The sequence below is a fragment of the Struthio camelus genome, chromosome 3, assembly GCF_040807025.1.
Source record: "Struthio camelus isolate bStrCam1 chromosome 3, bStrCam1.hap1, whole genome shotgun sequence".
NCBI classification, from domain to species: domain Eukaryota; kingdom Metazoa; phylum Chordata; class Aves; order Struthioniformes; family Struthionidae; genus Struthio; species Struthio camelus.
In genome coordinates this window covers 32,452,104-32,464,290 of record NC_090944.1, presented here as the reverse complement: position 1 = coordinate 32,464,290, position 12,187 = coordinate 32,452,104, and the positions used below count along the sequence as shown (strand labels likewise).

Below are 12,187 nucleotides of genomic sequence, written 5' to 3'. Positions count from 1 at the left end.
GAGAAATACTGAGACAGACAAAATATGTGAAAACCAGTACAACCCACTGTACCATTACGAGGCAGTTTCTTTCTTCAGGTTCTGCTTTCCAACCCAGCAATTTTCAGTGACTTCCTGGAGGTCAACAAACTTCATGTGGAGTTCCCCTGAGAGCTTGGGAAGGTCTTTCTTTCTGTGTGACTTCTGAAGCTTAGTTTTTGCATTTGTTGCCAGCTGTGGGCAGTCCACCAACTCCTTCAAGAATTTCACCTGACCTGGAGCATCCCTGCTTGTTGCCTCTCCCGCATACTGGGTGCCATATCCTCCATTCTAGGAGCTGCCTCCTGCTGAACACATTCACAGAACTGCAGGAACAAGCTCTCTTCCATTCAAAGATTCACCTTACTGAGAGGCTGGGAGTCAGGATAGCATCAGTGGACAGCATTTCTGCTATATTACTAGACATCTTACCTTCCCAGTTGATTGTGGAACTGTAACTGTTATATCTGTTACATTTGTTATTTTCTAATATATATATTACAGGTCAAACCAGCTCTTTACCGTTTTGATTTAAAGAAATTCTAGGCTTTTTCTACATTCAGGTCTACATTCAAGTTCTTCAGTTTAATTGAGTAGCTTCCTTTTCCCTTAAAAGTTTTCCCTTTTGTGGTAAAGAAACATAACTAGTCCTGCTTTTGTCTGTCTCCCTATTTAATTTAAATTAAATCATTAAGGTCATTTTCTATAATCTATTCTTATGTTGGTTTCCACTAGTTACTTGGATCAATTTTAAAAGACTTGCTGGTTCCAAGACTTTTAGGTGACTATATTTATCAGCATCAGGAGTGTATTAGTTTATTAGTACTACAGTTTGCCCTCTAATCTATGTGGGATGTTGAATCTCAGCTAGACGCTTTTCCAAAAGAACCAATGGTGTATCTTCCAATCTAACCTGGAGGAAAATGCAGATAGGGAAAACAGGATCAAGTGAATCTATAAGAGAGTCCCATCTTTGTTCCTGGAGAACGTTTTACATTACCCTTCTCCAAAATGGTTTTGACTAGAGTGTATGTTCTTTCATCCTTTCTGAGACTTCATTTAATTTACTGCATTGCTGCTGTCCATGCTGCATCACCTCCCATGCCTTTACCTATATTTGTAATTTTCTTCAACAAAGTATGCTTTTAAGCTTCTATAATCTACTTGTGATTGCTGTTCTAACTTTTTTCATTATCTTTGAGTATCTGGTTTTGTACTTGCATTACTCGATTTGGTTTCTGCATTTTATTGCTACGTTTCAGGAATCACTGTACTAAAAGCTATTATTTCTTGAGAATCTCACTTCATCTCCTACTGGAATTATACCCTGTTATTAACAGAATAATCAATTTTATTTTCATTTCCACCGATAGAGTTTATTCTTGCTTTCTGTCTCTTCAGCCATGATATTACCTATGTACCTTCATCTCCTAATGCATTTTTTCACTTGCTATCCTTGTTCGTATCTTTAAAATCTGATTTGAGGATGATCTATTTTGTATAAACTCCTTTTTCCCATTTCTCAATCTAAAACTCTTCTGAAACGTACTAGTTAGCTACCTGAGTAGTCAAATGTTGACTATTCTCTCTCTGAAAATCTTCTAAAGGTAAAGTTTTCACAACTAGTCTGTTAAAATTTTAGTAACTTATAACTTGTTTTTCTACTTTTTCTGTGCACAGGAAAACATCTCATGAAGATCCCTGAAAACTCAGTTAAGCTTCTGTAGATCAGTTCATTCTCTGTTTTCTTTTTCAGTTTTATATATATCATCTTCTCTTCTTCCTTCAGTTTTATCCTGTGCTGTCTTAGTTATCTCTCCTCCTATGCTGATCTGACTGGCTTCCCCTTTTCTCATTTCTAAATTCTGTTCTCTTCATAAGAGCTCTACGGTTCTATGGTCTTACTGTTGTCATGCACTTCCAAAGATCATTCTCTCTCTTGAGCACACCCAAAGATCACTTTCTTATCTAGACACACTTGCACTTAATGGACATATGATTCCAGAGACCTCTTCTTTTTTGTTTATTGTGTCTTACATCAGCATTCAATATTTACTCTTGTCTTCAGTGACATTTACATTTATCAAATCATCTTTTCAGTCAGTTCAATTTCATTGATAAAAATTCAAGACCATAGATAGACACGTTCCACATATTCTGCACCTGGTCATCTTTATTGATATGCTATTATATTGGTCTTAGCATTCCTTTTCATCTTCTTTTCTTTGTTCTAAGCATTAATGAAGAAAAGAGAATTCCTGTAATTCCTCCTTGGTTCATTAGCAGCTAACTTTTTTGAGCCTTTTACTCAGATCAGCCCTGTCCTTCATTAAAGGTTGGCAGCTAATTGTTAGTTACTACTTTTCGTTAGTCTCAATCAGAAGTAGAAAACATTTTACCTGAGCCGTTTTATGCAATTTCGTAAAGGTTTTGCAAACAACTGAAAAAAAAATTGCTTAACCCCAGAAGAAAAGAGATTCTTTCTTGAAGGAGTTTATTCTTGATGATGAAAACTGTCTTTTGCAAGTTCTTGTATATTCTTTGAGATAGTGATTTTACAGTATGCACATCTTCTGCATATTGAAAAACTACCTTTTTGTTTTTCTGGTCAGGATCACTCCAGAAAGTTTACCTCTGGTTTGCTGCTAAAGTGGAAATTTTTTTTTGGATATGAAATGCATAATGCATCCTCCCAAAGTCTACATCATGTATTCTGTTTCTGAAGGGGTCATCTGAGAATTTGAAAGCAAGTCCATCAATTAGTTTGAGTTAAAAAAAATCTGGTTTCTCTGAGTTATCTTGAGTTTGTTAGTAAATACAGTAGTGTTTCAGTCATTTCTTTATCTGCAGATCTCTTTCAAGGAGATTATTGCATTCCGAATTTTCTTATATAATCAAAATTAACTGAAATCTTAAGCAAAGGTTGTATTTGAAGAACTTATATTGCCAAGTAGCTAAATCATTCACAATTTTAACTTTCTGCTGTGGTTCTATAAATCATATATTGTGTCCTGAGTGACCATAATGGCAGGAGAGGTAAGGTAAATCAGTCACCTTGTTCCCCCTACAGTTATTTTCCTTCCTTATAACATTGGTTGTCAGCAGTATCTTAGTGGCATACGTAAGGCTTATTATATGTCAAGAGTTGATACTGGTACATTATTTGATCCAGCTGCCATGGTTCTTTCATCATTCTGTGTCTGACACTATCATAAACAGCTGCATATGAAGAGTTCCCCATGGCAGTGTTTTTTAATTCCACTACTTGTGAAGCAACACTTTTAAGGTAACTAAGGTAGGAATTCAGGGACATCACTTAACTGTGGAGTCACTGATACTCTTTGATTCACTAGCACCTGATTTTGTTACACAGAATTCCAGTTTCACCAGCTCATCTCTTGAAACTGGCCAGTCAGCTGTGTGATACACTAAATAAGCAAAGTAAGCTTGATTTGATTCTGGATACTTTGCACTGCAATAGGTCTCTCCACAAAGTTGAAGTAGTAATGATAATAAAAATGTTCAAAACGAGGTACTGCATACTTTCAAATCACGGCTTTCTGATATATTCTCTCACTTGGTGGGCATATGGCATTTAAATATTTAATTACCTAAGGAAATTACTAAGCAAAACCCAACTGCTTTACGATAAGATTGAGCTTGAAGGTATATATAATAACTTGAAAGCATTAAACTAAAAGCACTTTGAAATTAGAACAAGACAAAAATTGTTTTTAATTACAAAACCAAACTGCAGGAGCTCTGAATTTCAGCATTCAGTGGTACTTTATGTGCTAACTGATATACCTTTAAGGCTTCCAAACATTATGCCTTTTTACCCTTTGGTGATGATAAAAGTGTGCAAGTGTGTAGTCCTAGTTGATATTGAACTACTCTCTTTTTTTCAGTAAAATACCTTAATCACAAAAATATGGTTTATGGCTTCATAACAAGGCAGCAATGACATCATTTATGTGTGCATTTCTAACTCATGCACATGTTCTGATTTGTATATCTATGTCCTGATTTATAGCATTGTTTCAGAGATATTAGCTTTTTTTTTTAACCTTTTTTACCGTTTTACCTTTGGAAGATAGAGGTGAAACAGAGGAAAACATGGAAAATATTATGGCCTTATTAAAAATAAACAGTACAATCCTTATTTTTTTTGTAGCTGAGTGTGGTGGTCGAATTCATGCTGCTACATCGGGGCGCATTTTGTCCCCAGGTTACCCAGCACCCTATGACAATAATCTTCATTGCACTTGGATTATTGAAGCAGATCCAGGAAAGACAATCAGGTATATACCTAATTTCAGTACTTAAATTTTATTATTTTACATAACACGTATGATGGAATCAAGAGCTTTTATTGCTGTAATAATTTAACGAATGCCGATGGAGGGATTCAAGAACTCTGCTAGAAGAAATTAGCAACACACAAGGAGAACCAACAGTTAAAGACTATTTTAGCTCATCTTTGCTGCAGTTAACACATAGATTCAAAGACTTTGAAATGGCAAATTCTGTCTAATATTCATGCTAGTTATTCTACTCCTAACAGGAAATTGCTGTGAAAACAAGAATGTAGCAAAAACATTAAACATACTTCTAATAAAGACAGATAAACTTAATTTCAGTCAAGAATCTCTTGATACTTATGTATTTAATGTTATGCAACAGAGGTTAGTTTTCTGTTGCAGTGGCAGAATAGATATATGTCATGTCCAGTAAATGCCTTACTTCAGAATATTAGCTATCTCTTTATTTTGAGCAAAATGTTAAAAAATGCTAATCTATTTCAGTAGTCATTTTATGTTAACAATCATTTTACCTGATCATCTAGATGGACTATTAAGATAAGTCCATTAACTTAAAAATCTTTCATTTTTGCTTTTTCCTGTTTTTAGTAATCCCATTTTACTAAACCAAGTAATGAATTCACTCCATCACAGGTGAATTCAATGAGTTATTTTCATTTCAATGACAAATTACAAATTAATGATAAATGAAAGGAAGAAATATCAGCACAGAACTGCTTAACACAAAAAGGAGTTGTGATATTAGTAGATTTTTTCAGTGTTAAAAGTATAAGCAACAACCAGAACTTGAAGTCAGTGCAAGCATTTTGAATACTAAGATACCATTCCTGAACACCATTCTAAATCTAATATTTCAGCTGGAGATAAATACAGATTAGAATATTCTGTTATATATAGTTTATGAATTTTGGCAGAAGGCAAAGGTGGGAGAAGACATTTTTTGTTTATGTAAAAAAACTCACAAAGGTAGAACTGACAGAATATCCTGTGCTATACGTGGCTAACATTTAGTAGAAAACAAACGATTTTTCGTTTGAAACGATGCTTTCTTCAACTGCATGTCATTCAATCTAAAGAGTTAATTTTCTTGGTATCCTACTTTGAATAAAGAGAGGAAAGCTTTCATCAAATCATAGTTCTTATCTCTTAAGATATCTATGATAAAAATAAATTAATTAATAGGACAAGTATGATATATCATAAGCATGGATTTTGTAATTGCAGTGTAGCGAGACAGAAATCCCTTATGCGATTATCTCATCTAACTGGAAGAAGTGGGTAGCACTTCAGCACCACCAGGCTTTCTTCAGTCCTAAGACAGAAACAGCATCTCCAAATTAAGAACAGTTTGGGAACGATTGCTTGGAGTTTATATAATTATGTTTAATGAGTAATATTCAATGTTTCTAATCTTTTTTTGCAGTCTGCATTTTATTGTTTTTGACACTGAGGTTGCTCATGACATCTTGAAAGTATGGGATGGGCCTGTTGAAAGCAGCATATTACTGAAAGAATGGAGTGGCTCAGCCCTTCCAGAGGATATTCACAGCACTTTCAACTCATTGACGTTACAATTTGACAGTGACTTCTTCATCAGCAAATCAGGCTTTTCCATTCAGTTCTCAAGTATGTAAATCCCTTTTCATCTCAAATACAATCAGATTTTATGCTAGTATACATGAATTACATGAACTGATGTTTCTCATCTTACAACTTCTTCAGTCTTTACAAAAAGAGATTATATTATTGGAATTATTATATGTATTTATACAACATAGGTACTATTAGAGTGGTTTGTTTGAATTTACTTTGTATCTGTAAGTTTACTTAATCCTTGTTTCATACAGCAACCTCATACCCACTAGTATTTTACTAGTACTTATATGCAAACCCAAATGGGTTTGTACATGCGTAAATTTTCTTCTGAACTGATACTTTTGCATGTTCCCACCAGTACTGCCTAATAATATCTTAATTCCTTTGTATTTATATTTTGTGTTTATTTTTTCACCACACTTCTTGCATACTGAATCATTTTTATGATTTCAACAACTGTGTGTGTGCATAGTTAAACTGAGGAAAAAAGAATAAAAAGTATAGGACCATTTTGAAGTACTTTAAAAGATTTACTATTAAATTAATAAAAGAATTTCAAGCTTCATCTTCAGGTCTAAAGTAAAAGCATCTCTGTACACAGAATAATGAGACCAATGTTGTAAAACTGAGTATGTGGAGTTTTTTTATGATACTATGACTGAAGTGTTAAAGGCTGCAGGTTGGACTGCAGGGAGACTTTATCACACTGTCTTTGAATCAGTCGTTGCATGTTTATATATTTAGATGCAATTTCTGTAAGGGTATATCTACTCAGAAAAGTAGGAAAATGAAGATGAATTAATAAAATGTGTGAGCCTGAGTATCTTTTTTAAAACCTTCCCTGGAGGTGCTGTCATTCTCAAATAAATGGCACTAATAAGCTCCCAATTCTGTTATTTCTGGATGAGGACATCTACTTGGGGAGTTTCCTAGTCTCTAAATAATACATTTGAATTTTACCTGTTTACTTCATTTAGTTTAATTTTTCTGAATGTTGTGCCCCAAAGCACAGACTGCTGAGATACCCAGTTAAAATATGCAAAACGAATTAAAGAATAAGAGTAGAATAAATATTTCTGGAATTTCTAATCTGTGTACTGTATAATATGCTGCTTTTCAAGGTGTTTGAAAATGTCAAATTTTAGGTATGTGGTAATGAAGGATTTTTTGCACTATTAGAATTAGCAAACACGTTTTATGGTATATTGTGTAAAGCAGGCTTATCAGTTAATCTATATATCATGGAAGTAATAAAATATTTAAACTGTTAGACTTGTCAACATAGGTGTACATGCTTTGACCTTTGACGATACCTATAGTAAATAGGAGATGAATAAATGCCATGAGAGCAAAGAACTGTTTTTGTCATCTTACTGTAATATCTAATGGATCTGTTCAGTGATGATGTTGGCAATTGCAGTGTATGTCTAAGTGGAATTAGTTGGAATTAGTGGTGAGGAACTGAATGTCTCAGCTCATTAAGTTAAGGGAAAATTATGTAAGAGTTCAGTTCACCCTGTTTGGCAAGTCTAATGTTGTAAATTTTTTTTTATTGTAAAAAATAAAAAAAAAAACCCTATATTTTAAGGAATATGTTAAACTAAATGTTAAATTATTTCACCTGAAATCCAGAGCTTAGTTTTTTTAATATCTTTAAGGCAATGGGCAGACCACTGTTGCCCTGATCCAGTAAAGTGTTTGAATCCATTGAACTATGGGTATATGAGTATCTTTGCATGGTTTGCGTTAATCATGTGTTCAAACTGTATGTCAGTTTAGGGCAAAGCTGCACAAAATATTTAAGATTGACTACTTAAGTAGTTTCTCTAATTGATTCAATAAATGAGTGGCAATCACAGAAAATGTAAATGATTTAGTACAAGTTCTATTAAGATAACTGCTCAAGTTTTGAATGTGTGTGTCACTTAAAGGATTTTCAGGTGATGCATTTGTTAAGGAGTATATTTTATTTAAACATGAGTTACAAAACAAAAAGTGAAGTGCAGATGCAGAGTTGTGCAGATGCAGAGTTGTACAGAACTAAAATTTTCAAGACTGTGGAACTCTGACACAGGCAACTTCAGCATTGGATTATGTAATTGGGATGAATGTCTGTGTCAATGAACGTCTACTGATGAGATCACATGAAGAGTATACATCTGAGAGCATCAGGTCACATGAACAACTTAAAATCAAAGCACTAAAGTGCTAGCTTTCAGCTGGAGAATTTATTTCACTGTGCATCCTCTGCATGGGGCCCTGGAATTCCCTTACTACATCTGCCTAAAAAAGAGTTGCTGTGAAAGGATGGTGTGAGGAGAGAGACAAAATGATTGATCACATATGCAGCGTGATAGATCAGAAAACATCATTTACAAATTACTTAGTTTATTGTATATGTAGATAGAGATGTTTTGAACGGAAAAATATAACTGGCTGAAACTCACAGAATGTTTGGGCAATATTAAAAGTCCATTTTCTTGCCCACTCAGCTCAGCATGTAGAATACGAGGACACGAACTGACTAGTGTGATTATGTTAATTGTAGTCAGCCTAATGCTTTTCATTAAAACTTAATTACCGTTTAATCATGCATAAAAGGACAAAAATGGAGTTCACTGTACAAAATTGACCTTTACTCTGGGGATTAAGTACATTTAAACTATGTATAACAAGCCAAGGATGTCAACCAACTCTGTCTTGTCAAGATACTGAATGTAAGCACAAGGAGGGTCTAGACAAATTTGATACCTGGCTTCTTTTTTCCCAGGATAAGCCAGTTACTGGCAGCGAAACATTCCTACCTAAGTTAAGCATTTAAAAATAAGGTATCTAACCTCGCTTAATTCTGTCCTGAGTGTCTAAGGTAAATGGGATAAATTTCCTTCCAAAAACGCTTTTTTCTTGCCAGCAGCTCTAGGTCTAGTTATTCTAATATAGACTAAAACTAAAACTTGTAGATATTTAAGAGTAGGTGAAATGAATCCTGCTCTAAGGTTGTGACTTGGTTTCCTTTTCACAGGTTTCTAGTTCTGTTTGAGATGTCCTAGGATATCCTGCCTGGTCTCCCTCTGACATTCCAGAAGGTTACAGGCCCTGGGGTGATATCAGCTAGTCCTATGTATCTTGAATACTGTATGGCATCTTAAATGAGTCTAGCCATCTATGTTTAAGCAGGATCGGTCTTACCCTAAGTGTTTAATCTTCAGCTGTTTTGGACTTCTGAAAGCACTTGGATCCCATGCTAGTAGATCGTTCATTGCTTTTATTAACCTGTGCATCCTGAAGCTTATTTTACTGAGAACTTGTTTATATCTAACTATACAATTTGCTTATTTGACAAAACCAATAGATGTGGCAGATGGAAGGAACAGCCCTGTCAGAGACTTTCTAGGCAGATTATCATTTGTACAGACTCAGCCTCATTTTAACAATACTTAACAGTAGTTCTATGCTAATAGTCGTTTTTCTTTGAACTAAATTCTCAGCTATTCTAATTTGAGAGAACTGCTTTTAATTAAACTAAATGATGCATTCATAGTTCCTCAGTTGGTTTCATAGATTTTACCCTTCAAGAGTACAATGCATCAAAGGTTTATTTTCGCACATCTCATAATGAAAAATCTGGCTATACATTTTTGGAAATATCTGGCTCTTCTAGAGTCAGACCCATTTTTGATAGTTTTCTATGTTGACCTCTGAATCTATGGGATAATTAATTTCTATCTGTCTTCCATAGCCTTCTTTAAGCATACAATTCAATTAACAATATTCTTATCTCTGCCTTCATGTGAACTGAAATGGATCTTTTTTGCTAATGCAGAGTAATTAACCAAAAAAGTCATAAAACAGCAGAGAGATTTCTCTCAGATTTTTTTTTGCAGTATTTCTATCTTAATAGAAGAACTTCAGCCACTCATTTTATTAAACAGAAAATATGAAATGACGGCATTTCTGTGCTTGGTTTAGCCTGACTTACTTCATTTTTTTGTTTCTGTTTTTTGCCTGCTCTCCCCAAATTTGCTCTTGAGGATAAATGAAGAGATAAGAAATGAAAACTAAAGATTCCTGGCTAAATCTTTATCTTAACAGCACAAGTAATCAATTATAATAATAAAAATAAACACATCATCCCAATCAGTTAATTAAAATAATTAGTTGGAGGTTGTTGTCTCTGATGTTGACACTTTTGTTGATATCTTCCTTCCTCTAACAAGAGCTTAAGCATCAGTGGCTCTGTGTTTATGACGCTGAGCTTACTCACAGATCTGTTTAAACAATATCTATTTATGTCCAGTTTTTGAATGCCATTTTATCATGTGTCTGTCTACAGCAATTCTTGTGGTAACTCTGCCATATATCTTGAACTACTAGGTTAGTGTTATCTTGGAAATTGTTCTTTTATTGCTCAGATATCTTTTAATTACTTGCTTAATAGTTTGAGTTATTACATTTAAATAGTATCAGCATTTCCACGACAGAATTTTCATTTCCAGGCTTCATCATGCAGTTAGTTGTTCAAGTCTGAGCCACGACGAAACTACCAACAAAGAGGGGTTAGCACAAAAAAACTTTTAAAAGAAAATTACACATGCATAATCATATGCATGCCTTCCTAAATAACTAAATTTTCAGTTCAAAGAAAATAAAATGCATTAAGATATCACTTATTAAAAGAAATAAATAAACAGCTGGGCACCAGAATTTAAGATGCCATTTTGAAGTCTGTAACCTAATCGTATTTCATTGTTTGATTTCTTCTCTTACTTTCTCTGATGCTATTAATATTGCATCACATGCTCATAATAACACAGTGTCACTAGCATGGAAAATGGTTCCTAACAAAAACATCTGTGGTATGAGTAAGGTGCCTGGGTAAGGTGTCACTAACCTCACAGTAGGTAGAAGTTGTTCGTTTGGTTCCTGTGGAACTAAGCAGAAATTCAGCTTGTAGGCTATTTTGATAGTTATCTCATTAAAGTTATAGGAAAACTTTATTTTCTAGAGACGAGAGCTGGTGAAATACCCTTGTGTGGGTATCAGCGTCTTCATTACCACAACGATGTTCTTTTTCCAAGAGGTATAACTTATTTCCTAGTAAGAGGTTCAGAGCTATATATTCTGATCTCACATAGATCCTTATTTCTGTATTTCCAGGAAGCACATAAATCTAAAGAGGAAGGCAGTGTTTCAGAAACATCTGTCTTCAACTTTTCTTCTTTGGGTTATCAGGGGTGTCCCCCGCTCAGTACTAGGCTATTGTGAAGCCCGTTATGAAGCACTTCACTCTCCATTACTCTGCTTCAGAAGCTTGGCTGCCTCCCTCTGGGCCTGCGAGTTAGTTGCAGCAATGATGAGTACAGGCACTCTAAAGTACCTTGTGGATCTTTTCTAATTAGCTGATTGCAGTAGAGAGCTTTTTGAGACACTGTTTTGAAACAGATTTTAAAGCCTATTTTTAAATAAAAGCAAACATTATAAAACTAACAAGGAAGAAGAACAGATTGCAGGTGGTTTATCTTACTTGAATGATGTTTATTGTGCATATTTTTGGCACTTCTTTCCACAGCTCTCCTGCAAAGAGTAAATGTAAATATTGCCCTTCCCATCTTGCCAAAGCTGATACAAAGAAGTGGAAGTTTACAAGATCTGATAATCCAAGATTAAGCCTGGGAAGCCATCTAAATCCTAGGTTCATGTTAATACTGCTGGATTTTGGTGCCACTGATGTTAAAATAAAATGTGTCAAATCTGTATTTCATTTAAAATATAAATAAAATGTAACTTTCAAATAGCTCAGTCAGGTTCTTTCTATTACTTCATCCTCTTTTTATTTGATTCGCCTAATGCCATGTAAGAAGACTGAAGGTCACTGTTTTGTAGAAGTGTCCTACCCTTCCATATTAGCTCCTTAAAAGTACTTTTTGTGGATCCATCATTCATGGGGCTAATTTTAAAGGAAACCCAACAATCAGTTCAGATTTATTATGCAGCAATTTAGAGTCCTCTGCAGAGATCAGTGATGTGCAATGAGACTCAGTAAACTCAGTTCAGGAAACGTTGAATCCTAAATTGCGTATACAGTCAATTCCAAGTCTTCATGCTGTGATTCAGAGTCCTTGATGCAGTACAGTACACAAGGCCTCCAGGTCTGTAAACCAGCCTTGTGCTAGTGCAAGAGCTGTGCTGAGCTGTAATGGTGAGACTTCAGGCAGTGCTGTGTTCTACTTACACTCTCTGTTTTATGGAGA

At 34.7% G+C, this 12,187-nt stretch overlaps 1 protein-coding gene across 2 annotated transcripts in view; it reads left to right on the top strand.

The window, feature by feature from the left end:
• The window catches only part of CSMD1 (CUB and Sushi multiple domains 1), a 1,260,625-nt gene that overhangs the window by 1,009,581 nt on the left and 238,857 nt on the right, over positions 1-12,187 (top strand). For both annotated transcript variants that reach the window (XM_068937332.1, XM_068937331.1), the window contains exons 25-26: positions 4,193-4,319; positions 5,764-5,966. In XM_068937332.1, the coding sequence (XP_068793433.1) occupies positions 4,193-4,319; positions 5,764-5,966 (330 nt within the window). The remainder of the gene's footprint in view (positions 1-4,192; positions 4,320-5,763; positions 5,967-12,187) is intronic.